Source organism: Lytechinus pictus, chromosome 3 (assembly GCF_037042905.1).
Source record: "Lytechinus pictus isolate F3 Inbred chromosome 3, Lp3.0, whole genome shotgun sequence".
NCBI classification, from domain to species: domain Eukaryota; kingdom Metazoa; phylum Echinodermata; class Echinoidea; order Temnopleuroida; family Toxopneustidae; genus Lytechinus; species Lytechinus pictus.
Window position 1 is genome coordinate 8,140,345 of NC_087247.1, and position 16,201 is coordinate 8,156,545.

Here is a 16,201-nt window from a genome sequence, read left to right on the forward strand (position 1 = left end):
GGTAGACTCGGCCAATTGACTTGAGCTTAGTTTATTCAAAATACTTTCCGGAGCAAATGTTTTCCATAATATATATATTACTAAAATCATTCAATACGGAAGTTTCAATAGACTTCCACATGCTTTTATAATCATTATCAAAAAGCATTTTAATCCATGACATTTTTTGTGCGAGACAAAAAGTGTAGGGATCAACCATTTTTAAACCACACGAAGAGAAATCATTACACATGAGTAGTCTTTTGACCCTGTCATTGCCACCACTTTATATGAATTTAAACAACATACCGTAGTGTTCAGTTGTTTGAAAAAACTTTTTGGTATTTTAACACATAAGACATAAAAGAAATCAAATAAAGTTCATAACTTTATGGAAGTTTATATAATAATGGTAATAATAATAATAGTCAGTTATTGTACTGTACAGCGCATATCACATTATGAATAATGTCTCTATGCACTTCCAAGGGACTTTGATATTATTACCCTGGATGTAGCTCAAGCAGCCTTCCAGCGCTCAGTGCATTTCAAGGAATAAATTCCTGCCAGGTACCCATTATATATAATATACCCTTGTATACAGAACATAAGCTACAAGAATATGTTAACATTTCAAAGTAAAGGAGTCGAGACATTATTTATTGCTTTAACAATCATATACCCTACGGTTTTCACTTTTTCATATAGACTTTCCAATTTAACCCGTCGGCATTTAAGTGCGACTTAAGTCATACTTAAATCTTTGTGATACACCCCCCTGAATTAATTTCTATCTCATGTTTAAAATATACAGAAACACAGGCATTCAGAATGGGCTGTGGGGTGCAATAATTGATCCCCCAAAATGTTCACGACCAATTTTAAAAAGGGGGGAAGAAAAGGAAAGGAAAGAGTGTTAAATATATCTTTCTGAATAATGTGACAAAATTTCTATCACAAAATTTGATTTTTGTGTTAAAACGGTCAAAGATTTTGCTCCCTTGCCTCACTTGTAGTAAACATACATTGCATACCCCATTAGTATAACGAGCGCTTGATGAAATTCGTAATTTGTAAGAAATCTTAGTAGAATCCAATCACTTCACATTAAATCTTATGCCCTATTTTTCTTCATTTGATTAATTTCATTGTTCAGGGTACCTGCTGAATTCTACTTTACATGGAAAGCAACATGATACAATGTCTTTGAATGTGACGCTACTTCTCCAGGACAGACAGTTTCTTCACAAGGAGAGTGCTGCTTGGAGAAAATTCACCGCTAAAAATGACATGATATCATTCTTTAAAGATGTTCTTCATGCATAGAATGACTATAAATTTTTCTCAAGCACATTTTGGTTTGGACAAGTGCAATATATTCAGACATTGAATTTTGGGGATCATAGACGAAAGTGTTAACATCATGGCCGAAGGATTCTGTCAGGCGTTGCTGCGTGTATCCATGGCCCAAATATGCCAGGAGCTCGGATGGCATTCCATACATTCAACACCGTGTGACCTCTTGACAGATGTCTTGCAGAGATACATTCAACAACTTGCTTCAGTCTCCCACTGCTATGCAGAGCAATGTGAGTTATATCTCTTTTTACCTTAACAGTTTCTCTTAAACTTGCGATATATATTTTTTTTTTTGGGGGGGGGGGGCGTAACTTAGATATACGCCTTTTTTCTCCTTTTTTAACGGGAGACATAAGTTGAGAAGGTGTGTTTTGGTATTTTTATCCATGTGATTTCATTAATTTGGGATGATTAATCTATTTATCGTGTGTTTGATATTGTTTTGTAAATTGCTTTGGTATAGTTAACTGTAACATTATATCAAGAACATTAAGTGTAGTTTGTGTGTGTGTTTTTAAGAGACGTGTATCAATCAGATTTGATAGGTTACGTTTTGGATCAACATTTAACTTCACCATCCAAAAGATGTGAAGGGCTTGAATCTCGAAACCGCTGCATCAAATTTTAACTTCTCCAATGTAGCTTGGATTACAGGCACACACTACACTGCCCAGGAAAGATAGAAGAACAAAGCACTTCCATCACTTACATTTAAAACATTACGTTGTTAAAGAAAGAAATTGGAAAAAAACTGTGTAACTTGCTAATAATATTATCAATGATAATCTTAATCACGATAGATGGAAGGACGGAGCCCAATGTGGATGACCTTGGCTTGACCTTCAATGATATGGGAGTCAGTCTGTATGAGTTGGAGAACTACATCAGGGATGTGGACCCCATCCCATTCAAGCACGACATCCCCCAGTTTCCTCTGCGCAGGAAAAATGATCTCCAACACCCGAAGCCTGGGAGCAGGGACGACAGGGAGAGGCTCCAGTACATTCCTGCACATCTACCGCCCATCATTGGGTTGTCTGACGGTGAGTAGGGTGGTCCAGAGCCATCTGTAAATAGGGTTTTGGCCATCTTTTTGATGTCAGTTGGTCCCAATGTGACATATGCTCTCAAAATTTGGTGCTGGCCCAATAGATTTTTTTTTTTGCTTACCTCAAAAGTGGTTAGCCAGTTTATCTTTATCAGTGACCCTAGTTTTTATTAACTGGGACTTTAATGGTTATGATTGCGTTTTCTGTTTCTATGTGCCCCAAAGAAATGGTATTGTTCAGATTATGGTGACAAGTTTATGAAATACAGGTTTGTAGAATGGATATGGTGGCCACAGAATTTACAGTTGGGGGTGGGCTTCAGCTACCATCTTTTTTTCAATTTTGACAATGTGTGAAATTGACCAATTGTGATCTTTTTGTTCGTGTTTAGTCTTTTAGTCCTCCCCAACTTAAAAAAATTCCACTAGCTCTTTCTTTAACAGTAAAAAAAATTATTGCATTTTCCTTGGATTCTGCGTATTTGTACTGTATACTCAGCATATTTTCATGATGTAAGTCTTCCATCCTCTTATTTTTTATTTTTATTTTTTTGCTCTTCCAGACTTTGGAGCACCTATCGGTCATCATAGGGATAGTATTTCATCTGTACCAGGAACACCGATGGACACTGACAATCCAGACTCTAGGCTAATCTCCCCTATGGGAGGCAGTCACACATCTCCAAGGGGTGAGAAACGTGAAACCGCCAGTCCTCTCTTCAGCGATCAGGCCATGAAGAGACTCCGTCTGGATGGAGACGGAACCCCACAGGAACTGACTGCAGTGTCCATCGGCATCGGAGGAGAACTGACTCCAAAGAGAGAAGGCAAGCTTCCTATTGCAACCACACCACCCCAGCGAGTGCTGAAAGCTGCCTTGGCAGGGGATGGAACTCCTATGAGAGCCAACAAGGCTATAACAGATGGACTCCTCAATCGTTCAGAAGAAACCATTGTCGACAGATTGCAACAAAAAACTCCCAAAGTGGTCAAGAAAAACACGTCTGAGCCAAAGTCTCCAAAATCGGCAAAGCCGGTGGTTACGCCAAAGCAGAAAGCTCAAACAAAGTCCCCTATCCATATGATGTTCTCTCCATCATCGAAGTACCCCATGGTTAAATCCAAGACATCGGGCACACCAGGAGCTGGTGATAAAGCTGGAGAATTCCAGTTTCCTCCACCAAAGAGTCCAAAGGTGTCGGTAAACAAGAAGCAACAGGAGAAGCTTCAAGAATCTGCAAAGAAAGAGAAGACTGTGCCATCTGTGTATGACTTTGATGATGATGAGTTTGACAGTACACCATCTAAGGACCCGACACTCTCTCCGTCTGATGCAAAAGGATTCATCAAAGATCCATTGTCACTTGATGCAGATCTGGAACAATCAAAGAACGAAAGCTCAGACAGTACCAAAGGAAAAGATTTGAAAAAGTCCAAGCAAGAAAGAGATAGGAGTTTATCACCTCTCAATGATAATGTCCTCAAATCTAAAAAAGTTGACAAGGACAAGAAAAAGTTAGGAAGTAAGGACAAGTCAAAGATAAAACAGAAACCGAAGAACAAGAAGGGTAAGGATGACGTCCCAAGCTACTATGATTCTGTTGGATCGATGGACAAGAAGCACACTACACCTAAGGCAGTTAAGAGGAAAAACTCATCATCCGATGGGAAAACACCAAAATTGGTCATCAACATGGGTGGGAAAAACTCTGGAGATGATGAGATGAGAGTCATCAAAAAGAAATTCAAGAAAGTTAAAGAAAAGGACAAACAGAAACAGCTGAAGGTGAAAAAGCTGAAGCAAAAGAGCATCGATATCAAGATAAAATCAAAAGCATCAAAACAAGGCATCACGCCCAGCTCCTCTAAACCACAAGAAGACTCGAGTCCAGAGAAACGTGTACCTATCGGAAAATTGAGTCTCATCAGGGGCACTGGCTCGAAACTTAAATTCAAGATTGCTGTTCCGCCACCAGAGAAGGAAGATGTTGACAATGAAAAGGCAAGGAAAGCAGAAAAGCCAAAGACTACAAGCAAGGAGAAACCTAAAGTGAAAAGACTGAAGACCAGCTCAAGCGATGTAGAATCTTCAGACAAAGATAAAAAGACATCCAAGGATAAGAAAAAAACACCAGTATCTAAGGACAAGAAGAAAGAATCAGTTAAAAAGGTTGGTTTTGTCTGGTTTGGATTTTCTCTCTTTTTTTCGTATTAGTTGAAGAAGATATATTCTGTAAATGAAAAAGTGAAGTTGGACATTATTGTAGTGAAAAGTAGAGAAAAAACTGAAAGAAATGCATTTGTTTTGAAACATTGTTAAAACAATTAAATTGGTGCAATTAAAGCTAAAGGCTTTTTCATAACAGGGTTGATATCCTTCCTTTTCATTTCTTTTTTATGCAGGACAAAGAAGAAGCAATGTCTACTCCTACCGTCCCAAAGATTACCTTCAAGTTGGGTTCCACACCAGCCGGAGGGGATGCCCTCAAATTGTAAGTATCTATCTCCTCTCTCTCTCTCTCTCTGTCTTTCTCTTTGTCTGTCTGTCTCTCTCTTTCACACTCAAAACAACTTATTGATTTCGAAATTCCATATTGTCTTTATTTAATTTTCAAACAGTGTCATCAAGACTTCATCTGAACCTCCATCAAGTCCTTCAACACCAACGGTCCCCAAACTGTCTATCGCCGTACCTAGCAAGAAGAGCAAAGACTCGTCCAAGTCCTCCAAATCAGTCTCTTCACCTAAGACAGAGCCAAAGTCCAAAGGGGAGAGTAAGACTAAGGCAGAGTCCAAACCCAAGGCAGAGACCAAGAAGGCGAAGAATGAGCCAAAGCCGAAAACTGAGACCAAATCATCCAAGACATCAAAGAAGAAAGAGAAGGACATTGAAAGGGAGATGGAGAGGGAGAATGAGAAGGAGGTGAAGGAGAAAGAGAAGGAGGTGAAGGAGAAAGAGAAGAAGGAGAAAGAGAAGAAGGAGAAAGAGAAGAAGGAGAAAGAGAAGAAGGAGAAAGAGAAGAAGGAGAAAGAGAAGAAGGAGAAAGAGAAGAAGGTGAAAGAGAAGCCCATAAAGCTCAAAGTAGATACCAAACCTAAAGCAGAGGTATCTCCGTATGACTTTGATGCTCCATCGCCAACACCCTCCATCAAGGCGAAGAAGGAGTCATCCACTCCAGCGCGGAAAGAGCCATCCACTCCTGCAAGGAAGGAACCCTCCACTCCAGCTAGGAAGGAGCCGTCCACCCCAGCCAGGAAGGAGCCAGTTCCAGGCATCTTTGCCCCTTCTGTGCCTTCTCCGCCTCCAAGCAAGTCATCAAGCCCTGCCACTCCGAGAACTTCAACCAAGGCTGCAGCCCCAAGTTCACCAGCTCCATCAAAATCAAAACAAAAGGTACAGATATGTCGATCAATTACGAGTTGAATGATAAATGTAAAGTTACACTCTTTCTTCGGTCATCTCTATGTATATATGACTGTAAACTACGCCCACTCTCATAACTAAACTACCTATAACTGGGGTGGCGATTATTATTGTTATTATTATTGGTTTGGCATCACCTGTGCCTGGGAGGCGAAAAGTGAACTGAATCACTATGACCCGCAGGTCTCTCCTCCCGATATAACTGATGGGGGGGGGGGAGTGCAGGTGGACCACTACACCGGGGTTTCCCCCTATTCTTATACGAATAGTGCAGTGGGTTCTTAACATACAAAGATGGTGACTCTCCTCTACACGGGGCCTCCATTTAACGTCCTATCCGAGGGATGGAGTGTTTTCCAGTGTAACATAGCCTGCATCTATGAAACATGGAAGAGACGTTTACACACAACGCACTGGCTTCAGTCATCCGCCCAGGGTGGACTCGAACCCACGATCTTTGGTTCGACGAGCAGATGCGTTACCGACTGAGCCAACAACGCTCTCTTGACTTGACTCGATATGACTGTTCAAATCAATATTTGGTGAAAAATAGTTTCTTTAATTTGAGGAAAGAATTCTCATGTGCTCAAAGTCACTCTCTTATCATAGATTCAGGCTTTCAAAAGTAAGGTTATGTTGGGCAAGTGTTTGACAATTACCTTTATAGATACTGTATATGTTTCATAGTTCACTCTCTGCTATAGCTTACAACAATCAACTTAGTGTTTATCTCTGAAAAGGGTAATATACATGGTTTAGTGCTGAAAACTTTCTGAACTATATGAACTGTTTTAAAGTATTTATCTTTCTTCACACTATCAATGATAATCTCAGTCTGACAAAATATGATGTTGGCGCATGGTATTCAAATATAGTCACAAAAGTTGTTTTTGTTGTTTGTAAAGAATTGTATCAGGTGTATGAAAAAAAAAACATTTTCTCCAATCTATATTTCCTTCTTTCAATTTCCACTTGATGCAGGCAAGTACTCCAGCTCCGACCCCACCTCCCACCAAGGCAGCTCTCAAGGCCCTGCCTCCATCAGCCACCAAGGCTTCCAAGGCCGCCAAGCAGAAGGAAAAAGACAAGGAGAAAGAGAAGGCCAGTCAGAAGCAGAAGGCAGCTCCACCTCCCCCGCCAGAGCCTGAGCCAGAGCCTCCCAAACCACAGGCCGATGGACCTTGTATACTCATCGCTGAAACAGCAGGAACTGTTGTTGTAAGTCGGTCATTGGTTACTTGTATTTCATTGTTTGCTTTAGTATAAGGGTAAGTCCATCAGGTTGGATCAATTTTTGTGACATACCAAAACTATATAACTGTCTCATTTAAACTAGGCATATATCTTTCCAATGATTACTATACTACTATAATTCAACCCCATTTAATGCGAATAGAATAATTATCAAACATCCCTCTTTGATTGAGTAGTCGACATTGTGAAATTACAGTGAAATATGTCTAAAGTGACCATCAAATGGAACTCACTAACGTTACCTGTATAGGCAGGTGCCTGCTAAAGATGGGTTCGTAAACATAATCTGCCTCAGTGGGAATTAGTGGTCGCTTTAGGTAGGTGACTGCTATGGAGAGCTGATTGATAACACAGGTTTGACAATACCAGTCAGTTGTATCAGGGTTGTTGTTTTTTTCCTTTGAATGCTTTCATGTTAGGTTTCATAACTTCGTCCCAATTCAGATTCGCGTGAAATTGTTATTAACAAAGAATAAGGTACTGAAGTAATGCCAATGTTTGGCTAATACCAAAGGAAAGTGAATTCATACAGATTGAATAAGTATTTTGAAATGGAACTTAAACTTTGTACATATTTTCAAGGACATTTTATACTTTACTAACTATTTTTATTGTGATTGTATTTCCAGAATGAAGATGGTGAGAAGATTTGGTATTGTCCAGCGTGCAAGAAGGCGGATGATGGTGTTCTTCCTATGGTTGGCTGTGATTCATGTGATGATTGGTACCACTGGTAAGTAATTCTGTTTCTGTTTCTGTTTATGGTAACTCCCGTAGGGGCTCGGCAGGACAGCGTTTTGCTGGTATATAACCAATTACCTAGGAAACATTTTACGTCTAGGTTAATATCAGTCATAGTTGCTGCCCTTATAGACCACAGATATTACTCTCGGGCTTTTTTTATCAAAGTGGAGACAATGTCAGAGTGGGAATTCGAACTCGCAACCTTGCGATTATGAGTCCAATGCTCTAACCACTGGACCACACAACCTGTTGTTTCCTAATTCTTTCCTGTCAGTGGTGTATCTAGCAGGGTGGGGGCATAGGCCCTGTATGCCATTTTAAGTGGGGGGGGGGTCAAAAGGAAGGTGAGAAGAAAATACAAAAAATGAAAAATATAAATAACGATGTAAAAAATAAATGTTAAAATTTCTCTTTGTATGAGGAATAGACCTTATAATGCAAAAGAGCCTTGTGTTAAAAATAAATAAAGATGTAAAAAATAAATGTTAAAATTTCTTTTTGTATGAGGAAAAGACCTTATTATGCAAAAGAGCCTTGTGTAAAAATAAATAAAGATGTAAAAAATAAATGTTGAAATTTCTCTTTGTATGAGGAAAAGACCTTATGATGCAAAAGAGCCTTGTGTAAAAATAAATAAAGATGTAAAAAATAAATGTTAAAATTTCTCTTTGTATGAGGAAAAGACCTTATGATGCAAAAGAGCCTTGGGTAAAAATGAATAACGATGTAAAAAATAAATGTTAAAATTTCTCTTTGTATGAGGAAAAGACCTTATAATGCAAAAGAGCCGTGTCATCCTTGTGTACCACAAGGTTCTGTTGTTGATCCACTACATGTTTATTTTCTCTTTACTCTCAACCAATTACTACAATAAGGAACCATGAAATGTAAGATAAATCTTTGTATTATTAATGACGAATGGCTATTTGTTTCAGGTTCATCATCCTATTGAACCCTACATTTGTGATATAAATCCACACCATTATTATTGAAAGCATAATTCATGAATAAACAGAAGCTATCAGCATCAAAATTTGCAAGGGTGTGGTTTGAACACTTACCCACGACATCAGATTTGAGGATGGACAGTTTTGTCTATACAGAAATACTGTATTTAAATTCCTCCCCCCCCCCCCCAAAAAAAAAAAGGAATGGCTTCTTTTTTCCACCTTATTCATAGAAAGTGATTATTAAAAATTCTGAAAATTTCTGTGTGAGAATATGCAAAATATAATTTATTAAAAATGATGCCATTTTTTCCTGGGGAAATAGATCCGGAGATGAAATTGGACTAATAAAAACATACGGCGATAAAGATATTTCACCCATATTTATTTATTGTGCATTTTTATTGCAGGGAATGTGTTGGGCTGACAGAGGAACCGTGTGTGAGCGAATGGTTTTGCAAACGATGTCAGAATAAATCCAAGGGCAGGAAGAAGAAGGGCAGGAAAAATTAGCTGCTGCGTCGATTGTAAATCTGTTGGTGAAAATTGGTGAGGAAAGGTGTATGTCCGGTTCAATTGCCACTTGGTCTACACCCAGTTGGTCTCCTCCCACATGGTCTAATCCTAGTTCATCAATGACCATTCTGCTAAACATCTGTTCTAATTGCCATTTAGACCATGTACCATTATGTCTAATTTCCAGTGAGGTTATACCTATTTCATCTAATATCCACCTCTAATACCATTTAGTCTGTAAGTCAGGCATCTCCAGTGAAAGATTTGTGCCATATTTGGCTGTCTCTAATTGCACCACAGATCTGGACCATGGTTTGAATTAATTGATAACTAATTCGCAAAATGTCTCTTGAATATAGCCAAACCTTTTCTGATGACCGTAAGTATTATACAACAAAGGTCTGATTCAGCTTGTAGCTTTGCAAGTGAGAACTTTTCAAAAACAGATCAAAGTTTATGATTATGGGGGGGGGGAATGATTTCTTATGAACCTTGTCACTGATCGAGGGACCACTTGTTGATAAAGACCATGTTTTGTGAAGACCTCAATATTTTTACATTTGATATTGTATCTCACAGAAAAAATATACTTTAGGGACCTTTTCACAGTAACTTTCTGCCGAATATAGAGACCAGGGGCCCGTAACACAAAGATTAGCAATTGATCGTAGAACATTTTTCTACGATTGATTCCATTGACTACAATGTACAATCAATCGTAGAAATCAAGTGTACGATCAATTGCTAACCTTTGTGTTACGGGACCCAGTTTTCACTTCTCCCTTTCACAAGTTTCACTATATGTATTCAAGATGATCCCTTTCATTTTATTGACCTTTGTAATATCTGAATAAATTTCAGTATCTGATGGAAATTCTGGATTCATATGTAAGAATAGAATAGACATAGATTGTGGAGATGCCTGACCATGTGAAATCATACTGATTCAGAATTGGTATATAATCACTACTTTGTATATATATACAAATTGGAGAGGTAACCTAAAAAGTACGAGCTAACTATTAGTCTAGTAAAAATGCTGTTGACTCCATATTTTCTCTGTAAACTAGGCGAACATTGACAAGATTTCACTTATTACAGTTGTGTAAGAGAGATGTCTACTACTGTATCAAATATGAAAGTCTTGATGTGCTTATTCCTTTCAGTCTGTATGATGTTGTGTAACGTGAATATGTGATTCAAAGAATGTACAGAACACAATGCTAATCATTATGGTATGATGCTCATTGCTTGTATGGATGGAGTCTTGAAACTTTCAAGCTTTGGAGCCAATAAAATATAAGAACAAAATCATGGTTCCACGAACATCGATTGAAGGGAATTAGGGAACTATTTGACCCTGACTAAAGCATTGCTGCTTGAAGTGTTCCGGTGCCACTGTTACCTCACTAAATCTAATTTTTTAAAAAGAAACTACCTGTATCATAGTCTACATGTATTTTCCTAATGTCGGATAATTCTTGCCAATTTCAGGAATTTTCTGTCTCCATTTCATAATATTTCATTTAAAAAGTTAGAAGCATTGGAGATTAGTCTGGGGATTCTGAACAGTATCAAGTGAGGAGATTGTTTGAATGGATGTACATCTTTGGGAGCCACATGTTAAAGCTGCCAAATCTGTAGTCCTTTGTCGTATGTTTCATGCTTATCTTGTTGTCAATTCTCCAAAATTATACTTTGGAGAACTGTTTTTTCATTGAAATAATTACTACATGTAAACAATGTTGGGAATATGGATTCCTCCTTATCGGCAATGCTACATGTATATTATTAATATCACAACATTTGAATTGAGCTCATTTTGATGCCATGCAATTGAAAAGGAACTAGATGCAAAGTAGTCAAATTTACTTATTTTTGTACCATTTGATATGACTGTGAATGCATTCTCAAAAAATAATCATGAACATACAAGCATTACTTATTTGACCTGCTGTTTTATCAATTGACCTCAATGAAATAAACCAGTTTGTAATTACCGTATTCATGAGCACTGATAAAGTATGCATGGCCACATCACTGTAATGTCTTTTGTATTGAGCACTAAATAAAGGTTTAATTTTATTATTAATGATAATATAGAGTGTTTCTAAAGCACCAAATCCACTTTGATTATGTGCTCAGGGTGCTGAGAAAGGGAAATAAGAATTTTTTTTAATTACAAATTCTCTGAAGGAAATAAAGCTTTTGGGGTGTCTTTTGATTAAAAATTTCTAAAAACCATTCTATGAAATATACTAGAATTCACTTTTTAGAGTATGCATTTATAATAAGTGATGACTTTATCTCATTACAATTCAATTAAAAAAATATCAATGAAGCAATTTAGAGAAGGAATAAAATGAAGAAGAGATTTTGTTTGAATGCTCCAATTTACACTGTTAATGTTAACAGGGAATTCATTTTTTTTTATACCTTTTTATTTGAAAGAAGATTATATTTCTCATCATTTTGCTTCAGATTAGGACTCCTGTTCAGGTACTTAATATTGCATTTATATTGACAGTCAGTATCAATGTTGGAATGTCCTGATATTGAAAAATTAGCATCTTGGGACTTTGCAATAATAGGATGTATCACCTCTTAGCTGAATGTACAGAATAGGGAATAATTTGACAAATATTACAGTAAATTGCTGAGCAGAGCCACAAAACCGAGATGCTATCTCAATACACCAACCCAAATCATCATAGTCTAAGGGGGTGTTGCAAGAAAATATTTGCAATCAATTGCAAATATTCTGTTGCAATTTTACAATTAATTGATCACTTTTAGCTATAGCAAATCAGATTACACTCCTTGTTTCATGGAGCAGATTAGCAATCAATCGAAAATTTGCAATTCATTGCACGGCATATTCTTGATCTCTGGAACAAAAATAGACTTGCAATTGATCGCAAGTTTCTTGCAACGCCCCATAAGAGAGAGTTGTAAAGGTGCCAATTACTTGCAATCATTATTTGCTTGTGATGATGAGATACTTAAATATGCAATATATCTTGTACCAGCCTAAATGGAGCATCTTTGAAAACAGGGATCTGATGATGATGTCCCATAAATGGTGTAGTAAACGCTATCGCCCGTATTCTAAAGTCCATTTTAGCCTGTTGTCTTACTCTGGTCTTACTCTGTGCTAAAGTTATGGGAAGCTGAAAATTGTATAAAAATGTACATGCTTTGTTTCTTATGTTTTCTTTGCTCTTTCCTTGTGCTTTAATGTTGAACAGAACACTTTTCATCATTATTCCCAGACAGTTATTGATGATTTTGTTGTCAGATTAGCTGATAAATTGAATATAATATGTTATACATTTGTGTCACGATTGGCTACCCATAGTTAAACCTGAACTCTAAACCTGGTCAGTGGTGCCAGTTTTCTTCATAAGCTTACAACTCTGGTAGCTTTGCCATTCTGCCAATTACCATGGTCACTGGGCTAAGCAGCCAATCACAATCAAGGTTGCCCATGGTAGTGGATGCGTCATGGTCTAGTGGTTCTGACTCTCGCCTTTCAAACAGAGGGTCGTGGGTTCGAATCCTAGCCGTGGCATGTTTTCCTTCAGCAAGAATTTTATCCACACTGTGCTGCACTCGACCAAGGTGAGGTAAATGGGTACCGGCAAGAAGTAATTCCTCAAAAGCTGTGCGCACCAGAATCGGTAGACTAGCTTAGCCGGGGTAATATAGGAGCGCCTTGAGCACCTAGCAAGGTGGATACGTGCACTATACAAATCGTATATTATTATTATTATTAGTTGCAATTATGGCAAAGTTACAATAGTTTTAAGTTGTTATGAAACAGGCCCCAAACCGAAGTTCAGAATACAGGCTGATAAGACAACCTTCCATGTGTTGATAGTTGCCTAGATGACACTTTAAAGCAAATTTTAGACTAGACCATATGAAACATTTTTTTTTCTTGCAGGTTGAGTTTGTACCAACTGAAATAAAGATTTCTCTGGTCGAAGAGATTACAGACTAAGGGTTATACCTTGGTCACATTTGCTCTACGGCGAGTTGAAAACAGCCATTTTAACATTTATTGTACCAGCTGCATATAGGTGGTTTGAATTAAAATTAATAAAATGGCTGTTTTTGACTCGCCGTACGGCCGCCGTAGAGCAAATGTGACCAAGGTATTAAGGTTACATTTTTTATTTGGTATTAGTTCAGAATAATGGAGGACAATTATTAGGTTTAGGGTAAGATTTAAGGTTGAGTTTCTTTGGGCTCAATGTGCAGGTTTTGTCACGAAGTCTAAATTTAGTTTTCGTCTCGCCTGCATGGCAGAAGCGAGACATAGGTGCCGCTTTCTGGATGTTGGCATCATAACTCAGAAAGTATATGGATCAATTTCATGACATAGTTTCAATCAAGTATCACCGATCATCTTGCATGAGTTTCAGTACACATGAAAGGTCACTTAAGGGCAATAAACTTTGACTATATTGTAGTATCAAGATCAAAAACTTTACCAAGGTTATGATTTTAAATTTTCAAGATGACATTTAAAAGTATAAGTCCCTATTACAGGTCACAAGGCAAAGCTCGAAGGTCATTTGGAGGTCAATAAACTTATCCACTACGAAAAAGTTAAGATTTTCATTTCAGATCAATTAATGTTGATAAGAATTGATATTTTGTTCATTATTTTGTTTATATACTTCATCAAATTAAATAAGCTTGTTTGAAATTGTTATTTCATATCACAAATTATATCAAATGAATAACAAAGATTCTAAATCAAGGTCAGAGGTCATTTGGGGTCAACAAACTTTGTATCTTATTATCAAATAATTTTTTTTATTCATCTTTGCTCTTTTCAAAGTCATCATAGCTGCTATAATCAGTTGCATAAAGCAGGTGAGACTGCCAGATGAGTTTCACTTATTAGACATAGGCATTAAACACTTTTTTTCAAGGGGAATCCAACCCAGATAAAAACTTGGTTTTAGACAAAAAGAAAAATCAGACAAGTTGATTGGTGAATGTTTGAACAATATCAGACAAGTAATAAGAAAGTTATGATTTTTTTTAAGTTGTAAATATTGGTTATCACTATACCCATTGAGACTTCAAATAGGCCACATATGTTATGTCATAGTGATAAAAGGCGAGGACTGCTCTCCCATGTACTCCAATACATGGAATGTCTAAAAATGTTATTCCAAAAGTTTTACTTCAAATTATATTTTTCTTTCATGAGAACAGAAAACAATATAGGCCTACTACCTGGGTTATATTTAGATTATTGCCCAATGGGAATGGGTACTTCTGGAGAAACCCACAAATCCCTGATAATTAAGTACATGGCCTATTTTATCTATTTTTCTCATTTCCAACACAACATTTATTACCAAGACTGGATTCCCCTTTAGATACTACACAAGATTCCATGACCTGTCATGTCCTCTGTGTTGTGTCAGTGAATGTTGATCACTCACACAATACATATTATTTTCCTTGTAACAAAAAAAAAGATTGTGCATTATAAAGAGAAAGTAAAAATGCTGTTACCTCATCCCCTTTTCTGTATCAAATTTTATTGGAAGCAAATGATTGTGCTTTTGATTTTTATTTAGATTTTTAAAATGCATGTGTTCTAAATGTGATGTATATTTGTAAATAACTATTCATTATGCACAAATGGAATGAATGAAATAAACTAGGAAGAGAAATGATAAATGTCTCAATAGTTCTGTTTTGGTTTGGCTTTGTATTTACAACACTATACAATTCAGGGAAGCAGTAAGGAGATTTATCTGCCAGAATTAACCCCCTCTTTATGGGGTCACGGTATATGCAAGAACTACCCGTCTTTCATCCTGTGAAGTCGACCTCTCTGAGATCGACTTATTTTCAGACTCTTACTCATCCTTTCCATATTACCCTCTTCTCTTTCTTCTACTTCTTCTTCATCTTCTTCTTCGTTTTTTTTCTACAATCAACCCTTTAAAGTTCTTAAAGCAACCTATGGGATTCTTGATGGTATGAAGAACCCTACCAATTTTGTATAGAGTTCTATACACACCATCAAGAACTCCATCGTAGAAACAAAATGGTTCTAAAGGACTGGCTTGAACCCTTTTTCTGCTTCACTGAGAAACCCCAAAAGGTTCCAAATACGGGACAAAGAAAGGTTCTAAAATATGGGAGAGTGCATAAATTATGGAAAGGAAAGCAAGAGAAATATACTTTAAGATGTGTACTCTAAGAAATTGTTTTCTTTCTTTCTGTACAAGAATTGTTGGTGTTAGAGTCATAATGGCATATCCAGGGAGCGAAGCAGCCGCGGGTCCCTCTATTGGCGGCGCAAACAAAATAGGGGGAAAGAAGATAAAAGGGAGAAGAAACGGAAGGAGGGGGAGAAGAAGAAACTTGGATAATTACGTACCAAACTCTTCGTGAATTCGAAACAGACCTTGTCCCTCTTACGGCCGGTATAGAACACTCGTAACGAACCTTCGGACATCTAAATTTCAGCTCGCCTTTCGCGCTCGCATAATATTGTAAATGCATGGAGCTACCATGGTTAATGCATCCTGTTCATGATTTCAGGTCAGTATTAAAAAAAAAAATGGGTTCGAGCTTCGCGCTCTCATTGCTTGATTAGGGAGATATATGCATCATGTTCATGGTTACCCCCGCCCCCCCCCAAAAAAAAAAAAAAGAGAAAAACAAATTTTAAAACATTGGCGGCCCCAAAAAGGGAAGATATCAAAATAATGGAGGGTGGAAAAAAAGAGAAAAGAGAGGGGATGCACAGTAGATACGAGAAAGAGAGAGAGAGGGGGAGAGAGAAGGGGAGGGGGGCAGGGAGAGAGAGAGGTGATGTCATGTAGAACTTATGCGCTGGCTTGAGAGGTATTATGAGTCATGCACTATACCACAAAAATGACAAATATTCCA

General features: G+C 37.5%; 1 protein-coding gene across 1 annotated transcript in view; it reads left to right on the plus strand.

Annotated features, from left to right (window-relative positions):
- Nucleotides 1-14,970, plus strand: part of LOC129257891 (transcription initiation factor TFIID subunit 3-like) — a 21,505-nt gene extending 6,535 nt beyond the window's left edge. The window contains exons 2-9 of the mRNA XM_064096278.1: nt 1,136-1,568; nt 2,139-2,381; nt 2,950-4,556; nt 4,790-4,878; nt 5,006-5,780; nt 6,792-7,028; nt 7,694-7,797; nt 9,166-14,970. Of these exons, the coding sequence (XP_063952348.1) occupies nt 1,403-1,568; nt 2,139-2,381; nt 2,950-4,556; nt 4,790-4,878; nt 5,006-5,780; nt 6,792-7,028; nt 7,694-7,797; nt 9,166-9,268 (3,324 nt within the window). The 5' untranslated portion in view covers nt 1,136-1,402 and the 3' untranslated portion in view covers nt 9,269-14,970. The remainder of the gene's footprint in view (nt 1-1,135; nt 1,569-2,138; nt 2,382-2,949; nt 4,557-4,789; nt 4,879-5,005; nt 5,781-6,791; nt 7,029-7,693; nt 7,798-9,165) is intronic.
- Nucleotides 14,971-16,201: the final 1,231 nt, after the last annotated feature.